At 31.7% G+C, this 24,454-nt stretch overlaps 1 protein-coding gene across 4 annotated transcripts in view; it reads right to left on the bottom strand.

Moving 5' to 3' along the window:
- Positions 1-24,454, bottom strand: part of LOC145318699 (uncharacterized) — a 136,870-nt gene that overhangs the window by 54,048 nt on the left and 58,368 nt on the right. For 2 of the 4 annotated variants that reach the window (XM_080160145.1, XM_080160147.1), the window contains exons 8-9: positions 21,662-21,964; positions 20,328-20,345 (exon numbers count right to left, since the gene is read on the bottom strand). The exons of 1 other annotated variant lie outside the window; for it this stretch is intronic. In XM_080160145.1, coding sequence (XP_080016271.1) covers positions 20,328-20,345; positions 21,662-21,964 — 321 coding nt within the window. The remainder of the gene's footprint in view (positions 1-20,327; positions 20,346-21,661; positions 21,965-24,454) is intronic. One more of the 4 variants, XM_080160148.1, reaches the window with a different exon arrangement.

The following is a 24,454-nucleotide window of genomic DNA, read 5'->3' as shown; positions in this document are numbered from 1 at the left end:
CTTATTAAGTCTAACTGTTCTTAATGTTGACCAAACGCATATTTAAAAACAGTTTGACATAATAAGCGCATTTGACTGGAATCCTACTCACAACTTTACAGAATACTACAAAAGCTACTATTCCCATTCTAAATAATCAATAATAAATATAATTTTGGTTTACTATTAGCTACTCTAATGCAGATTATATAAGATTCTTAGAGGACATAGAATCCTTTTTTATACAATGCACATAAAGGCATTTTTATTCCATTGTAAAAAGTAGTAAGGATTTTTTTAAATAGCAAAAGATTGCGATTACTAATAAACCAATTAAGTTTTCCATTTCTTGGCAGCTTAACATATAAAGTTTTTTAAAGCAGAAAAAGTGTAATGTTTTGGCATGTCTATAAAATGTGTGATCACATACAAAATTTTAAACAAATCCTCTCTATTTTGAAAACTGCTGGTGTAATTTTAGCAGAACCAATAAGCAATATGTTTGGTTTAGAAAATAGAAAACACTTATCTAACACTGTCCATCTACACTTAGTTCTCAGAGATAAAAGGTATAGAATATTTTTATCTAATCAAAGATAATCAAACATTATGTTATAATCAAAGTACTAAAAATTAAGTTTGCAAATGACACCAAAATCTATAAAATTCCCTAAAGTTGTAAAGCCAGCGAATATAAAAACGTTATTACAAAACTTTGGGGACTAGTGTCATATACAGCCCATTGTCTCCTTCCTTCCTGAAGTAAAATCTCTGTTGCTATAGTTTGAATTCTATAATATTTATTTATGGTTATATCCATGTCCAAAATTATATAGATTATATAAATATATTTAGTACGTTTGGGTCAATATAAATAGTATTCAATTATGATGAGGTTATGAAAGGAAATACACGATGAAGCACAAAAACAAATTATAGAATGTTATTTTGGCATTACAATTATTCAGGGGATGTGAGGGGACATTGGACTGTTATACTGGCTCCCAAGGTTTTGAAAAATACGTTTTGTTATTTGTTGGCTCAAAATTTATGGTAAATTTTATTATATTTCTATTGGTGTAAATGGAGAAATTGTCACGACATGTGACGTCATATAAATGAGGGAGATGAGAGGAGAAGTGGGAAAGAAACAACTAAAAAAGATGGATAATTGGTATTTTTTTGCTGATATGATATTTACAGAATTATTAAATAGCAGATATAATAAACTTTGAGAAACTTTGTTTATCAGATTATGTAGCTAGGCAAAGTGTTTCAAAAAAACAGCCATGTGACGTTATAAAAATGAGGGATTTTCCATCTTTTTTTAGGGGTTTTTCCACTTCTCACCTCATCTCCCTAATTTTATGACGTCGCATCGCTGATTTTTTAGTCAATTTGTTCAGCTACCATAGTATGCCAAAGTATTAAATTAAGACACAATAAAAACTGTCCCGAATTTGTATTAATTTTGAGGAACACGACTCCAGTTACGTCATATTTTTCTTTCCCGAAAAAGGGAAGGGGGAAAGAAAAAAAAGGGAAGGGGGAAGAAAAAAGAGATGGGGGAAAAGGGGGGTTTCCCCCATCTCTTTTGAAGAGATTTTCTTCCCCCCTTCCCTTTTTCGGGAAAGAAAAATATGACGTCACTGGAGTCGTGTTCCTCAAAATTAATACAAATTCGGGACAGTTTTTATTGTGTCTTAAATTAATGTTTGTACCGATTATGGGTTTTTACCCTGAAATTCCTATTGGAACACCGATGTCCTTTTGTCTGTCTTTTTGTAACATAGAGCTTATAACGTAAAGGGATAGTTGCATAAAGTGCATTTAACGAGTTTGATTGCAAGCATAAGTTACAATAATACCATCTAAGACATGTGAATTTGTATTCAAATAAATAAAAATCAATTAGGCATCACTAAGTTAGTCGTAATGCTGTATTTGTGAAAATGAGCCAGCTATATAAATTGCATATATCATAAGAATACGATTTTCAAGTCAGAATATTTTTAAAACTATATGGTAGAAAATTTAAATTCTTTTAAATATAAGCCCTATAAATATAGTTTAAACCATTGAACAGGAAAAAATATGCAGTTCACTAAATTCAAGTTTAAATGCATTTCGTGCAACTACCCCAGTTCTCAAACCTATTACCTTTAATCCATGAAATATTATATTATTTTGGTCATCTTATGTTTCCCCATCCTATTTAGTAAACCTCTCAAATTACCAATTAAGTGTCTGGGACCTGGGTGGTGTTTCAAAAATGTTAAAGGTTATTATCATTTATTGTATTGTATTATAAACCAGCTTTCCGCGGATAACAAAATTAAATCTTATAAGATTTATTCCAGTTTAGTTGGCCCTGAGAGGCCGAATATACGGGCTAACAAAACTGGATATAATACGATAAGTAATTTTTTTAGTATGGATTAGAACCAGAATCCAGCGGTTTCAATCCATACTAAAAAATATTATCTAGTTTGTTTTTCTTTTATTAGTTAATTTAATATTAAACTAATAGAGCATAATAATTTCTTCCTATTTTAGCAGCTACTCATTAACGAAGATGTATGTTTGTCCTGTTTTTTCCATTTAAAACTGTTCATAAGTAACACAGTCTCTACGCACTTCTCCAATTTTATGTTATTGTATTTTACTTATTAGACCCAAAAAGAAATACCCACAAAGAGAATTTTTAAGGTGCCTCTTTAAAGGAGTTTGCTAAAAAATATTGCAAAAAAATATCTGCAGAAACCCTAACAGATAATAGGTATACATTTGTGGACATTCAAGGGTGAAATTAGATTATAAAGTTGCTCAGATAACTTCTCCCCCCCCCCTTCTCATCAACTTCCAAGGTATGATAAACTTCTATATTATTACCCCCCCCCCCCCCTCCCAACCATCCTTTATCTATAAAAGTTTGTCCATCAAATGGTATTCAGGCTTAGCCATAGAGAGAGAGGAAATTGGACTGTATATTACACTGGTACCCAAAGTTTTAAATTTAATGCGCTCAAAAACTTTTGAACCAATAACTATAATCTAAGGGGTAATTTTGTTTATCATCAACTTATTGTTCATTGTCTTATCCATTTAGATCCTTGGGCTTAGCTAACTATATCAAGGTGTTAGTAAACACATAGAAACTATATTTAACTACTAGCGGCTACGCCCCCTAGAAGCCTCTAGGGGCACTTAAGGTAGGAGGGGGAAAAGTCGACCTCATTCCATTTGAATTTAAGTATCAAAAGAGTAAAATTTTTTGGGGGGAGGGGGGTGAAGACACCCTCTCCAAAAAGGTTTAAAACCTTCCCAGGAAATATAAGAAGCTTCACTGTAAAGGAGAACAATATTGGTTCAGCGGTTAGCGAGATTCTTCGGGACAGACAAAAACCGCTTACTACTTTATATAATAGGATATTCATAAAGATCTTAAGTGATAAGATAATGACCGATAAATTGAAATACATCCTTAATGATTATAAACAAAAATGATTTAGAATTATTTGTTGAAAAGTTTACACACTAGTAGTTTTGAACTAATCGATAAAAGTACCCAAAGTTTTTAAGACAACTAATAAGATACAATGATTTTAAAACATTGGGTACATATAATTTAATGAACAGTTCATTGTTCCCTGCCTCCCTGATGTGTATAATACAACCCAAAACCATTATACATACATCCTTATACTAAAGTAACAGGATGTCTATTTGCTATGTGTGTTTGTGTGTTTGTCTGTGTATTTGTATGTTTGTACCGAAGGATCTCGCTAACCGCTGAACCGATTGGGTTCTCCTTAACAGGGTAGCTTCTCATAGGTCCCGGGAAGATTTATAACTATTTTGTTTGGAGGGTACCACCACTCTCTCAAGAGAAATAAAAAAAAACCTAATTTTTTTTAATAATAATAATATAAATTATATAATTATGATTTTAATTTTTTGACAAGATATCTAATAAGATATACTGTCTCGAATAGTGATTGAAAGCTTTCACAAAATGTACCCTATTGAGCACCCATAACCCTCCCTCCCATATTTTTTAAATAAATAAAAAATGAATTCAGGTGGAAGCAGTTTTTCGCTTGTTTGCTTGGTTATATTGGGTATTGGTAGTCCCGCAGGGTTAGGGCCTCCCCCCGCAGGTGCTATGTATAACAGCAAAAAAGCAACCTTCTTGTCATCTATAATACAAAGTAGAATGATGTCTGTCCGTCTGTCTGTCCGTCTGTCCCTTAAGATCTCTGTAACCACTGAACCGATCGGATTCTACTCTTCAGGGAATATACCTACTGATCCTGTGGTGGTTTTAGGCCAAAAAAAAATCACCCCAATTTTTTTTGTAGAATATTTCCTTGGTCCTTTTTTTGTAGAAGATTTCCTTGGTCCTTTTGTATTTTATTTTATGAATTTCACCTTAACTTTTTTTATCACCTCTTGGGGCAAGGCGAAGCCGCTAGTTTAATATAAGGGGTTATCAGCACGAGATAGACAAACATTCAGGCAGTCAGACATTCTGTTACTTTTATATAAGGATTAAAAATTTGACGACATGCTTTATGATAAAAAAGAATTAATTAATTAATAGTTAAATATTTCTATATATATTTGTAAGTTTACGAATAAGATACCTAAACTATGTATATATGCATAGTAGACAAGAACTTAAAATTAGACATTGGGTTATCTAAAAATCTGACATAATCTAGGTGAATACATTTAAATTCTTTAATATCTTTGCTCGAATCTTATGTAAAATAAATTTAAAACTTTCCTAACGCTATGAATATTTTAAATTTCTTACATAAACGGTTCTATTTTCAAATATTTATATACAAAGTGTACATGTTGAAAAAGCACAATACTTTGTAATAAAAGCAAGATAAGCTGTGTTGGCTTCGTGGCCTTTATCCCAAGCTACTCGGCGGAGAGCGTCATTCATTACAGTGATTTATTTTAGGACACCTGCCATATTCAAAGAGGGTGAGGTAATCCTGTAAAGTGGGTTAAGTAATAATTTGCTTGAACGTGGAGCTTGAGCTGGCCCTAGTGTCTATACAAAAGCTGTTTCACGACTTAGGTATAGCTAACCAATCAATCATATTAATCAAGGTACGCCAATCATCAAAAAGTGTAACAGACCAGGGATCTATATGGATAAGACAATGGCCGATAAATTGATGTATATCCCCAATGATGATTCACAAAATTACCCCGTCTGTAAATTAGAATTAGTCGTTGAAACGTTTGAACACTCAACTAAATGAATCAACCAACCCAAAGTCCCCAAAATTTTTAAGCAAACGAATTAGAAAACGTTATTATAAAATTTGGGACTGGTAAAAGACACTTATACATTTGTTTTGGATACCACATCTTTAAAGGAATTTTGGGCTAAAAATTAAATCACAGGCATTTTCATTGTATACAAAATTTGCTTATATACTAATTTGGTAGATTTCTGATAGGTCATTTGTTTTTGCGTAGGTCTTTTTTAAAAGAGGATGGGATCGCACATTTGACTATAACCAAATTTTTATTATATATAATTCGTTGGCTCAAAACTTTGAATGGTTGATTTCAAACTAGTCCTGTCTTATGAAACATTAATTTTCATTTACAGAAGGGATAAATCGTTTTCTCATAATAGATGATGTTTGCCTTAATCATTATTATTCCTAAATTGAAATCTTAATGTCATTAAGAGGAGGTGTGTAGGATGTGTAATATACCAAATCTACCGGAAATGATCAAAATTGGAAAATAAATGGATCCTCTTTAGTTTTGATGGATGGATGGATGAATAGATTGGTTGGCAAAGAAAATTGAGATGAAACTACAAAAAAAAGTTTTGAAAGAAAATCACGATTATGAGTTGAAAAAAGTCAAAATGAGAAAGTTATAATGAAAACAATTATAGCTTTTTAAACACAGAGCGGTTAAAAAATGCAGCATATAATTATTTCATTTTAAGATGCTATCAATGTAAACATTAGGGTGGGTCGATTTTGGACATTTTTATCTGAAGCCATAGCGGGAACTTGCACGTGATTTTTATAAGTATACTACAACTCTGGATCATTTAAAATTCCTCTTAAGTTTAAAAATCGTTGGCTACTACACATACAATTGTATATCTATTTTTTAATGTGAGTCAAAAATTTGGTGCTCCCGTCCCAGAAATGGAGCCGAGGAGCAGAATTGGGCACTTTTGTGCGTTTCAAAATATCCCCTTTCAAAATAGACCCACTCTAGTAAACATTGTTGGTTGAATGGGTGTGGTGTCCAGACTCAAATAATGGTTTTCAAATGGTAATGCATCGAAGAATCGGATTTACAAGACAACCAACAAAACAGCTAAAATTGTAATATAATTAGCATATATTAAAATGTCTTGTGTTGCCTATTTTACTTTGACACTATAAGGTAAATTATAATGTGAAAAATAACAAAGTGAAAAAAGATTTTAGGACTTAATGGTTTCAGAAATATGATGCATCTCAAAATTCTATTTATAATGTGTTCATGCAAATAAGCTGGAACTTTTTTTGGATTTTTAAAAATAAACTAAATTCTTTAGGACAGGACAATCAACTTACTCAAGCAATCCCACAAAATTTTAGAATTAATACGGGAAAAACTGATATGCCTTATCTATAATACAAAGTAGAATGATGTATGTCAGTCTGTCTGTCTGTCCATTAAAATCTTGGTAACCACTGAACCGATTGGATTCTACTCTTCAGGGAATATACCTACTGGTCCTGTGGTGGTTTTAGGCTATTTTATTGGGATGTGGTACACCCCCACCCCCCCCCCAAAAAAAAATAAATAAATAAATAAATCCCCCCACCATTTTTTAGGCAGTAATTTTATTGAGGCAGTTCTTTCAAAATAAATGGCAGAACCAGAAATCCAAATTATTTTTTAAAAATTACCTCTTGGGGCAAAACCCCTAGAGGCTAGGTTCGAAGTCGCTAGTAAACTTTAAAGCATTATATTATCATATTCTTCAGTATTTGGTAGACTTTTGATCAATAAACTTGTAAATACTTGAATCCTATTGTGTTTGTATCTTGAGGAGTGGAGCAGCTTTATGAGCTGCTATTGTCTATAAATAAAAGTGAAGCAATTCTACGATTTGCACTCATTGGCCTTACATTTCCGCAGAACTTGCGCTGCTAAACTACTTATGATTTATTCTTTATAATTCTGATGCTGTGTTGTATGAACATTTTATTTAGAGTGATTTGGTTTTGGCATTGGCTAAAATATATTTCCCAAACATCTACCTCAATGATTTATTGATATATTGTTCATTTTTTACATTTTCTTCATATTGGCAAAATATAATGTTGATTCTTACTTCACATTTCAATATTATTGGAAGAAAATTGGATTTCTATATTAATTTTTAGCAGTTATTCTACTCTTAGAGTCTTAGGAAATGCTGTTTAATTTAAAATTAGTAAGAATACTATGTTTATTCCAATTGCAAATTGAAATATGTGCATTAAAGCTAAGCCATTGATCAATAATGTTCTTGATATTTACAGTTCTATATAATTCAATAAGAAAAAAAATCTAAAATTTAAAATTGTACTTTACAGTACATAAAGTCGAAATGCAATTTAATTTTTTGTCTCATTTTTTAAATTAAAGATATACTGTACATTCTTTCTTCTAGCAGATTCCCAATAACAGGGAAAAAAAAGAGAATTAATGCTAAATCCAGAGGTTGTTTATTTGTAGAAGTTGTTTACTGAGAAATTGTTCTTACTTTGTACTTTTAAATGTCTGGAGTTGGACCTCCCTTTTCATATTATTATTTTTAGGCTGTACCAAGAATTTAGGGAATAGAGAAGTTTGCAGTTTCCTAACTTAAATTGCTTAATCATTATTGTTTTGCTTAGTCTTGTAGACAGATGATTACAGAAATGTAAATGGGAATAGTCCCTTCCGTGGCAACGCTTCTTAAGAGGCGATTTGTCGTATTTCTAAAATAGCTTTTTATAGATTATTTTGTTATAGGTTAGGTTATATTGGGCTGATAGCCCCACAGGTTTAGGCAATTGGCCCCGCAGGGTTAGAGCTCCCCGTAGGGGCTAGAAATAGGAGAAAAGCTACTGTGAAAAATACGAAGAATCGCCCCTTAAGGTGCGTTGCCACGAAAGGGACTATACCCATGTAAATACTTCTTTCTTTTCTATGGATATTTTTCTCTTTTGTTTTACAGTCAAGATACCTTTTTAATTATGGTTTACCTATAAACTGTGTAGGTAAGTTATTACTTATTACACCCGTAACCCATAACTACCCAATAATAATCCCGGTGCCTTCATTTATGGAATGGTGATTCTTATGAGGATTAGACACCTTGTAATCAGCATCTTTAAATCATGTCTAAAATTGTAAATATGTCCTCATTATTTTAGGATATATTACATATTGTCGCTATATGTTTCTTAATATTAATTTGTCCTTATATATCTTGAGTTTGCTTTTCTGGATTTCGGCATCCTTGTTTTTTCGATGAAACCCCACGTTTGTAAAATATTGCTTTTATTCCTGGACTAAAAGTTGATTCAATTTGTAATGCAGGGAGCATCAGGATTTAGCTTGGTCCAAACTCCTTGTGTCAAGCATGTCTGGAACTGTATGGTAAGAATTCACACAAAACTGCAGTGGGTAGGTTATTTACTTTTTACCAATTTAAAAATGTATAATTTTTGCAGTCACCTACTTCATTTTGTTAGTTGATTATTATAGATTAAAGTAACATCCATCAGACAACAAACCATTTGGTTACAGGAAATTTTTACTAGGAGAACTAACTGTTGATTGTAAAGAGTTTATAGGCAAAGCCATTTTTCCTACTGTTACTATTCATTTAACCCACCTGAGATATCATAAGTATACTTTTATGCCTTTAGTATGCCGTGGTGTGGTGGTCCACCCGACAGCAAGCAGTATATAAATATGTTGTTAAAATTTTCTATTATAATTTTGCTATTTTTATTTTTTTGCCTCAATATAAAACCTTTTTGGCATGCAAGCTCTGCAAAACATAATGCCTCAGCTTTTGTTATTTAACTTTGCCAAATTTTACACAATCATTTATAGATTATACAAATTTATATATTTATCATTTATCAAAATAAATAATAATATGAATATTAAAAATCATCTTTTATTATTGGTAGAACAACTCAAGGACATCCATTTTTTCTTCAGGGGAGGAGAGGTATAAATTATTAAACAAATCATTCAAACAGTTTTAACGCGGGGGGGGGGGGGGTTAGTTGTCGAAGTGGTGTTAAATCCTCAATATTTTAGTGTGTAATGTCAAAAGTTTACCTCACTTAGCCATGAACCTTTTTCAAGGGTTTTAAAAATTTGGAGGGGGTTGGGGGCGGGTGGGATATTCCCTACAAACTTTTTAGGTGAAGGTAAAATCTAATAATTTTTTTAAAATTAGGAGTAAGTCAATCATTAAAAAACTAAATGCTAATTCACAACTATTTTAGTTCAGGCCTTTTTCGTGTAATTAATTTTGACTGAAACTTTGTTCAGAATAAGTTGATTTTAACTACAAGGCAAAAAAACTTTAGACATTAAAACATTAAGCAAGTAAACCATTAAAGCACAAGGGCCGATCAATCCATAGAAGGGAAGCAACAATAAACCACAAGCCACAAGCAGGAAAGCAACAAGAAGCGAATATAATATTCGGATTATAAAAATATTTATATGGATAAAAATAATAAACATTTTTTGGAATATTTTTCTAATTTATATCAATTTGGTCAGTTTTGTAAACAACATAACAAGTTACAGATATGTTCCAACTTATACTTTAAACAATAATTTTAACTATAGACTCACGGACAGATAAGTTGAATTATAGAGTAGCTTTGCTACTAAAAATTATATGGAAGCAATCTGTAACTGTTTACATTTTTCTTTTTCAATGTAACAAAAGACACAATGTTTTAGAAAAGACATTTTATTTACCATTTATTTATTTGATTTCTGCATTAGTTCATTTTATCTATCAAATCTCTTAAATAGTTATTTCTCGCATCGTATTATAAACGGCTTTCCGCGGATATAGAATGTACAATTATGATTAAGATTAAAAACAAGTTTTTTTAGCCGGTGCCTTCAGCACCTCGGGGCTAAAAAAACTGGTTTTAATCTTATGATTGAAATTTTTATATTCGTAGAAAGCTGGATATAATTCGATGCTAGACATAGTTTTTTCGTATTCATGAGAACCGGTTCCTATCCACCGGATCCAAATGAATACGAGAAAATATTTTATCTGTCATCGTTATACACGACACACGTATAATCTTAATTTTTGTTAAGGAAGATGGTTTTGGCTGAAATGGAACAAATTAAATGGGCCACAATCGTTTAATTATAAGAAAAAGCTTATTACAGGTTAGGTTAGGGTAAAGTTCAGAAGGGGATAGAAGCCAAGCAAAGTTAGAGCCGCCCGAAGGGGCTAGAAAAAGTTTTTACTTTTTAAAGAACTAGCGGCTACACCCCCTGGATGCCTTAAGAAAGGATAAGTTTAATTCTATAACACAAAATTTTATTTTAGATATAAAAAAGAAAAAGAATTTGGGGGAGAATGGGGGGGGGCTTTAATGTATTCTAATGGTAATTTCTCTTGTGAGGGTGGTAGTACCTTCCCCCGAAATAGTTTTAAAAAAAAACTTCCATGGACCTATTTCACGCTCCCCTGTGAAGGAGGACCATAGAGTTTCAGCGGTTAGCGAGATCCTTCGGCACAAACAGAAAGACACATATTCTCTTACTTTTTTATAATAGATTTCAGAAAAAGATCCTTATATTACATTTAGGATATATTAATTAATATTTTCAAGAAAGAAAGTAAAATACTAGAAATTGAACACAGTAATAGTGTCTGACTGATTATGACGTAACAAAAAAAATAGCCAATGAGAGGCCATTATTGACCAATGGTAAAATTTATAGTGGCCTCTCATTGGCTAATTTTTTGTTACGTCATAATCAGTCAGACACTTTTACTGTGTTCTACTAGAAATACTAGTAAAAATTGGTTCTAATAAATGATGACATAAATAAATAAATATTAAAAGTATAAGAAAAATGATTACTTGCATTAAAAGCGAAGCTTAAACATTTACAATATGAATGTTGGTCACAAAAACCAGGGGGAGAGGGACATTGGGCTGTTTATTAAACTAGTCCTCAAAGTTGTAAATAAAGTTTTATTATTCATTGACTTACCAACCTTGAGGATTTTTATTGAATTTTGATGGGTTGGGTCATTTAATTGAGTGTCCAATCGTTTCAACCATAAATCTATACAAAGTGTAATTTTGTGCATCTTTGAGGATGTACATCAATTATTCGGCCATTGTCTTATCCCTCTAGATTCCGGCACAAAAAAATAGTTTAATTTATTTCTACCCTTATATTTAAATTGGTAAAGGTTGCAACTGAGGTGAATTTAAACAGAAAAAAAAGATAAATAAATTAATATATTTAAAGTAAACCCCCCTTGAAGAGCTTAGAGGCTAGAAATGAACCCATTAGTTTTGTTTAAATTAAAGCAAATAAAACAACGTAACATCAACCATGATTTTAATTTTAGTCTAAATCATCGCACAAAGAACTACTATTTAATGTTTATTTAAAATAAAATTTTATAAATTTATTCTTAGTAAACTTCTTGTCAAAGAGTTGGACGCACATACTGCTATGCTGTGCTCATAAAAATATTTGTTCTTGTTGTATGGTTGAAATGTTGGCTTTGCAGAGTGTTTTACTCAACATAACTAATTGGTTGTGACACGTCGTCTCATCAGGGATCATACGGAATAAGACAATGACCGATAAATTGAAATACATCCCCAAATATGATAAACAAAATTTCCCGTTCTGTAGATTACAATAAGAGTTTGAACAGTTTGGACACAACTAATATGAAAGCATTCAATCGAAATTCTATGTAAGTACCTAAAGTTTTTGATACAAATAATAAGATAACTTTGGGTACTTTTATAATTCACAATCGAATAATCCTGCGTCTCGGGTCTCTGTTTCTATGACTTCCACACTACGACAAATTTCAAAGACTAGATATTATATAGATATACTTATATTAGCTTAGATTTTTACATGCTTCTTTACGAATCAATAACGCTAAAATTGACCTTCTATTAACCCAATAGTGCCGAGCGCCACTTTTATGGACCGATCGAGCTGAAAATTTCAGGGAAGCTTTATTATGGTAAAACGGAATTCCATAATGGGCGATAAAAGCTGGTTCGTCACTAATGGGTTAATAATGCAACAAGAGTATTCAATTATCAAAAACAGACAGACCATAGAATAAGGAGGAATAGAAATGAAAACCCTAAATATTTCTGGGAAATTTGAAGGAATCTTTGACTTGCGCAGTAAAGACAATAATGATATAGTACAAATTACAATGACTAGTTGGACAAAACTAGAAAAGTTTAATTTGTATCAACATCTAATATAAGAAACATAAGAGCGCAACCTAGTTTTATAATATAAATACTGAGACCAATATTTTTTTGTAAATTTTCTTACATAATTATTTTTTTAAGGCTTAATATGCACATTAAATTCATTTTTAATCCATTGTGAATAGGGAAGAGGAAGCTGGATTCTTGGCTACATGGCTTTTAGTAAACCATTGGAAAAGAAATTTATTTTGAATATTTTTTCTGAATAATTACTAAAATCATGTTATTTACTAACAGCCTTGTAGCCGTTTTGGTCTTTCAAAAGTTCCAATTTTACTTCAGGCTAGCCAGGCAGAATCTTCTACCTGGATTCTATTCTATACTTTATCTTCTTTGAGACAGACAGACAAATATCATGTTTAATATTCCCAACATATGGCATTAATTAATCTATGATACATATAAGTTTGATGTTAGTCCGTCTGACCGTCTTTATAAATTGTTTACCATGGTGTGTTAAATGATATTTTTACATTAAAATAAGATAATCAAATCTATAAAAAAAAATCAATCCAGCCTGTTTACTTTTAAATTGTCTCATTTTCTTTCTTTATAATTGAGAGTTCAACTGGACAAATTGCAATATATTGTATTCATATGCCTAATATATTGCGCTACCAATATATAAAGCGTGTTGAAAAAAAGACAATCGCTCACAATTTGAACCACCAAAAGTACTTCAAATCTTGGAGATAGACCCCATAATGTTTAGGGTTTTTGATAGGGCATGTAAAAACTCTTTTTATAGACACCTTAACCAGATTGCTAACTAAATCTTTGCCAATTTGGCAGTTTGGCAGTTCCTGATGTTTGCCAGGTCTTTCTTTTTGATGCCAAATTGGCTAAGATTGTGTTAGAAACCTTGTTAAGGTGTCTATAGAAAGGTCTTTACATGCCACAGCAAAAACTTCAAACATTTTGGGGTCTATCTACAGGATTTCAAGTACTTCAGACGGTTTGTTCTTTTTTTAAAAAGACACATTTGTCTTAATTGTATTATTTTTTTATTAGTTTCAGACCAAAAACTGTAAGGTTTATATTGAAAAAAGTGAAGCTATTGTTTTTTTTGTTTCAACACACTTTAGTAGATTGGATGAAATCGTCCCTGATCCAATAAAAGTTAACTGTAGCCAATTTGACAGTTCCAGAATACTGGTTATGTATTGAATATTTGATGTATGTGCTGTCTCTAATATATTGATAAAAAAGAGGCTTATGATCAATGATGGATCACACAGTTATGTACATGAATGAGTCATTGTAAATTGAAAGGCATAATAAACTATTATATCCTTATATAAAAGTAATTTTTGAGTTTGTTTGTACCGAAGAATCTCGCTACCATTCAACCGATATAGATCTTCTTTTCAATGTAGTTTCTCATAGTTCCTGGAATGGTTTGTAATTGGGAGAGTACAAAAACCCTCTCAAGAGAAAACACCACGTATTTTGGGAGGGGGCCAGAGGGTCGACTTCTCGAAAATTAGGATTTGCTCTAATTACTATTTACTAAATCAAGATCTAATTAAACAGTAGAACTCCTAAACACAGTAATCTAACTGGATCAAACATATAAAAAGGACACAATATTATGTAATATATTTTTGTACTAGCGGCTACGCCCCTAGAGGCCTCTAGGGACACGTAAAATTGTTTCTTTTCAATCTACTTTAAAATCAGCTATTTACCAAAAATATTTTTTCCGCCGATAGATGGTTTTAGTTTTGTTTTAGCTAATTACAAATTTGTCCGCAGGGCGGCGTTTTTTTTGTATTTTTGTCGATTTTTCCTTACCCACCCCCCAAATAGTTATAAACCTTCCCGTGACCTATGAGAAGCTACGCTGTTAAGGAAAACCCGATCGGTTCAGCGGTTAGCGAGATCCTTCGGTACAAACAGACAGACAGACAAACACACATCCTGTTACTTTATTATAAGGATTTGTTATATTTTCAGAGTAATAAATGGATATTAGATCTATTTTATTCATTGAATTTCAAAGATTTATGTCTAATATTCAAAATAAAAATCTGAATGCCTACACTTATATAAAAGTAACAAAATGTCTGTGTGTTTTTGTGTCTCTAGAGAAGAATCTTGCTAACCGATATGGTTCTCCTGAAGATTCTCATTGGTCGAAGAAAGGAGGGAGGGTAACACTACCCCTCAAATGAAAAACAAAATGGAAAAAATAATCTCGCCCCCCCCCCCCCCCCACTGCAAAAAAATTATTTTACTTCTTCTTAGACTCTCCCCCATCAACCAAGTGCCCCTAGAAGTATGTGAGGGGGTAGAATTAAATAGTATTTTATATAGAAACACATATTTTGTGATTTTTAAAAGCGAGACTTCTCTATAATTAGGGTCGGTCCGTCGTCCGTCCGTCTGGAACGGATAGCTCTTTTCGTTAATTTAGGCATGATAGAATTGTCCTATTGATTTCAAACTTTGCATGGTGTTTCCTTTGGTAGTTAGGTACGATTTAGAAAGTGTAACAACTCTATAATCAAGTCCTAAAAATGTAATTATGTCCTTAAACTGTATCCTGTATTTATTCAGTTTTCAACAAATTTACTAACAATATTGTTTCGATTTTTATAAATTTATATTCTAATTATTCAGTTCTGACACTCTACAACTGTTAATGTTCGTTTGTTCTACCGTTTCAGAGCTTCGCTTTTATTGATGTTGTCATCCTTGTTTTTAACTAATTGAATTATTTTCTTTTTATAATTTAAAGACCATTAACCTTTGTGGTTTGTATAATAATATAGGGTAATGAGCATTTAATTTGTATACATTTTTTCAATGTAGTTGGAACCAAGAACAAATACATCCATTCAGTGTGTCGCAATGGATTTTTTCAGGGGGGGGGGGGGGGTGGCGCAAAACATCCTCATACATATTCAACATGAATAAAAACCAAATAAGCCTTCTGACTAGTAAATTGAAGAGCTCGGACTTTTTTTCATACCCCTATATATTTAAAGGTGGTGTTAATTTCTTTTGCTTTGAATCCCCTCTTGGCTGTTTTGAGGCGGCTGTGTTTCAGATAAGGGTGAAGAGGGAGGTAGGGAGGATGTCTCCACCCTCCATCTGCCCCTGCATCCATTATAAAACGCCCAGAACGTTGTTTATGTTAATAAACATGTTTAATGGAAATTGATATCATATTGTTATATTAGGAACCAATTATGTTCTTTATAAAAAAAAGTGTTGCATTATCATATTTATATATCTAAAAACTCTATATACTCATGCAAAAAAAATCACAATGAAAAATATTTGTTAATTTTTTATATTTGTATCTTATAGTTTAAACGAAAATAGTATCTAAAAGGTTAAAAATCCTATTTGTTAGGACATGCAAAGGTTATGAAAAAAGTTTACTTGAAAGCAAAAGTTTTACAAAATTTATTTACTTACAAAAATAGTATATATCACTGTGGATCGAAGGCAATTCTATATAACTAGTTGCTGCGCCCCTAGTAGGCTCTATGTTCGAAGGTGGAAGGTACAAAATAAACCAAAAACATTCTAAGACTTAGATTTTAACTTGTGTTAAAAAAATAGCTTATGTTTATGTATACAAAATTTTTTTAAAAATTACTTGTGTTTATATATGTATATGATAGGATAGTCATTTGTTTGTTTGTTTCATTTAATAAGAGCTGCTGTGCTAGTAAATAGTATTGAAGAGTAGCTTTGCTACTAAAATTCCAGCTACAAAAACCCATAGATAGGATTGTTATTGATATTTGATATAAGAAAAGATGTATTTGATTGTTACCAATTACTGCATTATATTGTTTTATTATTATATTGCCCAGGGCGCACACCAAACCACACTTGTCTTCAGCAAAAGAGTAGATTTTCTTCTTTAAACTATACACTAAAATTCAAATTTTTCTTTGTTTGAAAAAATGGGAGGGTTCATCCCCCCCTTCCCATCAAAAAATCTTTTTTGATACTTGAGACAAAGCACATTTTTTTTACATAAAATCGAAGTATGAAAAAATATTGCTTAAACAATTTTCTAAGCCATAGTTTAAGTTTTAACTTTCAAATTTTGTTATTCTATAAATCATACACTTTTGTTAAAGGTAGGGTGTGGCAATTGCCAGATATTTTTGTTGATAAAAAGGTGTTCGACCCCATTTAGTATTTTATCATTGTTATATAAAGTACAAAGAAAAGTCCTTTCTTTAACAAGAAAATTAAGTCAAAGAACTTTCCTAATTTTATTTATTTTCTTCTATACCTCAAGAGATTCAGTGTTTTTTATAAGTAACTTTTTGCTTCGCCCCTAGCCTCTAGGGGATAGCGCGGGAGGACGGGAAAATAGCCTAAAACCACATAAAGACATTCATAAAGCTTTCTTGTTAAGTACAGCCTATTAGGACTGGCAATTTTCGAGATCTTTAGCTTCGGGAAAAAAACTTTACTACTTTAAGTGGTAATTAGATTTGGATACTTTCTAACTACAGTTTATACTTTTTGTTACAATAGGAGACATTCCAAGAACGAGTCAGGGGAAGAAAGGGGGAGGTAGGATGTGCTAAAATGCCGTAAAGGTGTGAGTTTTAAGGCTTAAAAAACAGTAGTAAAATGATAAAATTTATGTTAATTTAAAAAAAAAGTTTTTGTCTATAGTTCTTTTCAATAAGAAATGCACATATTTAGTGAATAATATCAATCTACTGTTTTTAAGCCTTAAAACTCACACTTTTACGGTTTTTTAGCACAACCTACCTCCCCCTTTATTAGCGGTTTAATTGACCATTTTTTATTTTCAATATTTAAGATTAAAATGACAATGTACATATATGAAATGATTTAAAATTTTTTACTGTTTATTATGGTTGAAAATAAATTTTATGGCAATTATATTTTATGATAGATATTAGTGACAGTTTGATTTAAACAAAGCCTTTGACACATTTTCACAAATAAAAAGGGATAAGTAGATTACGCTAAAAATCCGTAGAGGTGTGAGTTTTAAGGCTTAAAAATAGCAGAACGATAATATTTACTAAGTATGTGTATTTCTGATTAAAGGAAGTAAAGACATTTTTTTTTAATTAAACATAATTTTTTTACGGATTTTAAGCGCAACCTACTCCTCACTTTATTAGTGTTGACCTGTCCTTCATCAGGATAGGAGGGGACAAAAGACTATAAATCTCACTGGAACCCAAAGTTTTTTTTGATTGGTTGGTTTCAAACTATAAATGGCCAACCCTTTCAATCAATAATTTTTATCTATCAAAGGGGATATTTTGTTTAACAATTTATCTTCTATTGTCTTATCCCTGCTCGTTCATGGATTTCCTTTTTAGGATAATTCTCTACGGGTTGCAAAATCTATAGGGTTGATAACTATTTTACATAGTGGAGTTTGTTCAAAAATAAAGATTCATATGATTTGTTCCAGTTGACTATAGCCAAATAATCAAATAATTTTGGTGAAATTACAATGAAGATATTATAATATCTTTGACTTGCCAAATTTTTCAAACATTAGATTTAGGTCAAATGGTAGTTTCAAGAACAAGATTAGATCTTTATCTATTTCAATATAAAAATATTTATATGTATTAAAAAAAAACATGAAGCTTTGGGATTAAACATTTCTTATCTAATAAAAACCCATTTGTTTTGGTAATTTTGACTTTATTTTGAACAACTTCTATTTTAAGTCTATCTAGTTTTAATTTCAGATAAATACAGTGTGTTTTTTAAAGAAACAATAGTATTGTTCAATTTACTTTACTTGCCATTTACAGAAATTAATCAAAAATGATTAAAGTCCCTAAACAGATTATGACGTCATACGATAGAATAATCAATGAGGGTCCAGCATAAATTTTACCATTGGTCACACAGTGGGATCTTTTGCCAAAAAACGGGACATTAAGGGTAGACAAAAGTAAACATCAATTAAAAAGCTTGTATTTGACGAAATGATGTAATTTCTTTTGCTTTAACTCAAAAATAACATAAATTTTGCTCCTGTTAACTTCTAATGTGCATTTGGTAAGTACGTATGGCGGTTTTGGAGGAGCGAAGCTACCCTATTTTTAAAAAATCTATAAAACTTCATAACTTTAGTTAGGATAGGAATATTTTAACAAAATCAACGTCTATGTAAATATTTTTTCAATGCAAACAATGTTTGTGAACAAGAATATAGTGTCAGGTGCACCCAGTTCGAGTCCCGGCATTTTTAGGTAGGGCCAGTATAAGTAAAATAGGACACTTATAAGGCATGTTTTCAAATATTTTTTTACAGATATAAACAACAATAACATAATTTTCAAAACACTTTTGATTTTGTGTTAATATCTTTATTCTAAGTCTAGCTATCTTCATTTAAAGTTTGTATAAGAATATAACATAATTACTTGAATTATATTCTCTCTCAAACGTATATTTCTCTCTCTCTCTCTGATGCGTATATAATGTTTTTGCAATATTATAATTAATCTCCAAATTTGAATTTCTGCTGGACCAAAACCAGTTAGAACTACAATTTTTTTTAGAACACATGAAATTTAGCAAATTTAATTGCTAAAATAAAAGTATTCGAAGGCCATCTTTATTAGACGACTCCTTTAACCCTTAAATGTCGATTAAAACCGCGAGAACGGCAAAAATCGTTAAAAATCACGCCAACGGCGGCAAATAACGGCGTAACGGTTGGCCGGAGGCAAATAATGCATAAGTAAAGAAAGTTCCGCCTCAAAAAGTTAGAAAACATTGCAGAGATGACTTTGGGCTCTAAAATGACTCCTTCCCCCTCTAACGGGGGAAAATTTGAAATTAACAAGAACGAAATTATTCAAACCATGCAATGTAAAATGCTCAATTACTCAAAAACGGACAAGAGGCCCCAGGTTGTGAAAACTGTTTAATACACAATACATGTTGTATATTGATATTATTATTGCAAAACCCGGGGCCTTCTGTCCGTTTTGTGTAAAATGGAGAAAACTGATTTTTTGGGGTTAAAAATCTTAATATTTTTGGTGAAATTTTCTCACAAAATGTCAATTTACACCACCAAAAAAATTTTTTTTTTTAAATTTTTCTTTAATTAGACATTGGTACAGGTATCTGAAAAGTGCCTCAATCAAAAATTATTTTCATAAGATGAACATAAATGTATTTTTTGTTGCTTTGAAAAAATTGTGTAAAAAAATCTGGAAAATCATCAAAACTGAAAAGAAATTTTTCACTACCTTTTTTAAAAATGGCATAAATTCGCCAAAAATGAATATTTTTTAAAAATTTCTTTTCTAGCTGTCTACTTACAGCCATTACTAATTCCTAGGATAGATAAAAGTCGATTTTAAATTTTTTGGATGTCCCGATTTTTTTCAAAAGATCCCACTGTGGGTCAATTACAGTGTACTGGCCTCTCGTTGGCTATTCTATCGTATGACGTCAAAATCTGTTGAGGGACTTTAATCATCTTCAAATTAATCGGTAATACCTTGCTTTTTCTTCATAGCCCTAAGAGCCGTTTGGAAGATTTTAATAGAATTGAAAGATCTTTTGCAAAAACACTACCCTTGTTAATTGGTCTTTATTAATTAATATTAAAAAATAAACTGCATTTGAAAAAACGTTATTTTTGGCATAGTTTGTTGATAAATATTTTTCTGTAAAAAAAATACATTGATGGTTAATTTAAGTCAATAGTAAGTGGGTTAAATTAAGTATGAATATTGTTCCTTAAAGAAAACACACTGTTTATTTTTTATTATATAAAATACATACATGTAAATGCTGTAATTCCTGAAAATAAAAAGTGGTGAAATATGTTCAACGACTCTCTTTAGAGATCTTCAAATGAGAATTTGAAAAGAAAATATTTGATTTGGTAAAATCTCTTTAATAACTAGTGAACTAAATCTATAATACAAAGTAGAACGATGTCTGTCTGTCTGTTTGTTTGTAACGAAGGATTTCGCTAACCGCTGAACTGATCGAGTTCTCCTTAAGAGGGTAGCTTCTCTTAGGTCCCGGGAAGGTTTATAACTATTTTCTTTGTGGGTGGGACACCCCAAACCCCCCAAAAAAGGAAAAATTCTCCCCCCCCCAAAAAAAAATGAGAAATCCCACCGAAATTTTTTTTTCTTTTTTAAACTAAAATTAAAGTAGTGGGGTCGACTAACCCCCAACACTTCCAAAAAAAAACCCAAAAAATTATTTTAACTTTTCTTTTAAATCTAAAATACGAAAAATTAGGTTGCCGCTAGTATAATACAACCCACTACCGCCCATTTATTATTATTAAAAAGCCTCGTTATAGAGGAAGTAAACTTTGGGTCAACTACAGTGCACGGTAAAATGTTCCTGGTAATGAATATCTCAAAAAATCTATGAACTTTAAAGGCTTCTAACTGCAAAACGATGGAACGTTTTGATTATGCCCGCACAAAATTTTAACCGAAAAAAGAAGCCAACAAATAATCTGGAATATTCACTTTTCAATAATGCACAAATATTGCCAAAAATACGGCTAAATACGAAATTGACAAAAACACACCCACTTTTTGTCAAAAATACAGTGGTTTTATCTCGCAGTAAAATTAAATGCGCAAAACTTTTACGCGTTTTTTCTTCAGTGTAGCTTTCCCTCTGTATCATTGGATCTTGGCTAATCCTGATTATTTGTAGGCCTAATTATGCAACTTACAACGGTGATATTCGTTACCAGGGACATTTTCCGTGAACTGTAGTTGACCCTTAACTTTAAAACGGCCCTTCGATGTTGACACATCCATAGTGACCAGAGAATAAATAAAAGGGGAAGGGATATGGTTTCATGGTATGCCAAATTAATTATTTTAAGTGACTCTTCCTTTGATTTCTGTCTTAAGATATTATGGTTTTGAATTAATTTATGTTATAGTTATTTAATCTTTTCCTTATACATGTGTAACAAATTAATGGTAATGTAGGATTCTAAAAATTTATTCAAAAAGTTATAGATATTATTATTGATGAATTTTACTTCACTGTTGTCCAAAACTATTGTGTAATCAAAATAAATTCTTTAGTTGTTTATTGTAAAAAATGCAAAAAAAAATATTTTCGTTTTTTCTTACCTAGTATAGGAATTTCTTTCAGCAATGAGCTGTGCCTGCTGGCTGCTATTGAGTGTCGCAGCCATTGTGCTGCCATCAGCCGCCACATAACTACCCTCATAGCCAACCGGCGCTGTGGTTGTCTTGGCATGGCCGCCGCTATTTTGATATCCAGCAACAGCCGTGGAATATTGGGGTGGATACTGGTGGCGGGTGTATCCTGGCGGCTGGCAGCTGCTAACGCTCCCGTTTGACAGCTGCTTTGGCGGCTGTTGTTGTGCATAGTGGTGTTGCTGTTGCTGACTTGAGGTGTAGCCAGTGCCACTAATTTAAAAAATCAAAATAAACAAATAAAACATGACTGTATTTAGTACCCTAAGAAAATGGGGATAATGTAATTGCGTTTGGCCTACCTATTCTATTGCCGTCATAGTAGAGGGAAGGAGAACGGGAAAGGGGAAAGAAACCCCCTAAAAGAGATGGGGTATAGGGTATTTCCTGATGTCGATAGAATAGTTAGGCCAAAAGTAGTGACATCTATCCCTATTTTGCTAGGGCACAATATACAGCTACAAATAAAACATAAAAATAGAATTAAAGTATGATAATAAATAAGAAAATTAATAAAAAGTAATAGATAAACAGTTGGATATATGAATAAGATAGTAAAAAGCTGCTGCGCCCCTATCTTTAGTGTGATTTTTAGCCTTAATCCATCAAATGCATGGGCCTACATATAAAAGTAAAATAACCCAAAGTGAATCTTGCCTAAAAGCGGTTCAGTGGTTAACGGACAAACAAACAAACAAAAACCCTACTAATGATATAAAAAAAAACAGCATTAACATTTTAAATTTATCAATATTTTAAATTTTTTTCTTAACATTATTTTACTCGCATTCTAAAAACCTAATTGAATCATTATATTTTGAATTGCTTATAATATAATTATTTTTATACAAAATTTGAAAATTAAAAAGAAATCATATTCTAAAGTTAGATTTAGTTCACAATCATGATTTATATCATCTGCACTTCAGTAAAATATTTGATACTATTGGCTACGCCCCCTAGAGGCCTCTAGTGGCACCTTAATTTTTTTTTATATTTAAAATATGTCTATGTTGCGTTGAAATCTCTTTGTAAAATCGAAAAACGTAAAAAATTGATTTTTTGTGATTTCTTTTGGGAGGGTGGTGGTACTCTCCCCCAAAATAGTTATAAACCTTCCCGGGACCTATGAGAATCCGATCTGTTTAGCTAGTGTATAGAATTGCAATAGATATATTACCCTAGATGAACAATAATACGTACAACTAAGAAATTTTTATTGCAGACAAACTTTTTTTGTTCTTATTTAGTTACACATGATAAATAAAATTGTTATCATTATACCTTTTTCTAATTGACGCTTTGCCTTTGAAATAAATTCACAAATATTTGTAGTCGGATTGTTCCTAGAGCGAGTTTGTATTGGCCAAATTAAGGAGTTATTCATCTAGACTTTATATACAGTATACGTTACGAAAAATGACTGGTCTTTAAAATGTTCTTGCCTCCCATCTAATAAAGTTGTAACCCTATTTTTTGTATGTGTTCTTTTTATATATATGTATAATTTTGTATGTCGTGGTCAATTAGATCAAAGAACTTTTACCGACATCCGGCAGGCTATAAAAGAAAAAATTAAAAATGTCAAAATTCAACCTATTATTATTTTAAGTGAATTTTACTTAAGCCCAAAAATCACATAGTAAAATTAATTTTAGCCTAGGGGTTATTTAGAGTTTTATCTCAAGCATAAAATTTTGCTTCTATAGACACCTTACTCAGCTTCCTAGCTCGCATACAAGTCATTTGAGCACAAAAAGCATGTATCAAGAACTCAAAATCAATTAAATTCGGGCTTTGTGCCAGGGTGTCCAATTTTCAGATCTCAGCCCACAGAAGGGCTAGAAAGAATTTCTTTAGCTTTTTGGTAATGGCAGGAGGAATAAAAGTCAGTTACCATTAGAACCCATAGTCTAAAATGACTTTAGGGTATCTTTAGGGCCCCTTATTGTCTAGAATCGAGACATTTTTAATTTTCAATTTTCAGGATTCCAGGTATGAGTCTTTGGTTTGACTTTAGCTCGCTATAAGTGGATCTAGAATTGAGATATTGGAGTTTAGTCTTCTCTACCCTCTCACTGTGGTATCTCAGTGTACTATCCTAGCTTGGTAGCTTGATATATCAACTATCAAGGCGCTGAGACAACTTTTAGTGAGACTGCTTCGGTAGAGGTAGGGAAAAAATCACTTAAAATACATAATTGGTTGATTTTTGACATTTTGAATATCTTCTTTTATAGCCTGCCAAATGTGGGTAAATGTTCTTTAATCTCAATAGCCGCAACAAACACAAGCTTACATATGTATAAAGAGCACACACACAAAAATTATGGTTAAAACTTTATTAGAAGGGGGGCAATAGCATTTTAAAGACCGGTCATTTTTTGTAATGTATACTGTATGTATTAGATCTACAATATACGTATGATATTTAGCCTTAATCATAATTTTAAATATACTGAATCAATAAAAGAAATTCTTATATTAAGATATGCAATTAAGGACTCTCCAAGGGGGGGGGGGGGTGCTGGTGATGGGGTGTTTAGCAAAAATTTTTGATAACCACCCCTTAACTTCTGAAAATCCTCATAAAGATTTCTGAATTTTGTAGCATAAATGAATTACAGTTTACTGTATTCAACTAAATATCATTAAGCTTGCTGTTGCTGCGCTAAATAATTTCTCCTCTTCAACACACCAAAC

Source organism: Acartia tonsa, chromosome 5 (assembly GCF_053477335.1).
Source record: "Acartia tonsa isolate MP-2025a chromosome 5, ASM5347733v1, whole genome shotgun sequence".
Lineage (NCBI taxonomy): Eukaryota > Metazoa > Arthropoda > Copepoda > Calanoida > Acartiidae > Acartia > Acartia tonsa.
Note: the sequence above shows the minus strand (reverse complement) of the source record. Positions and strands in the feature narration are given on the sequence as shown.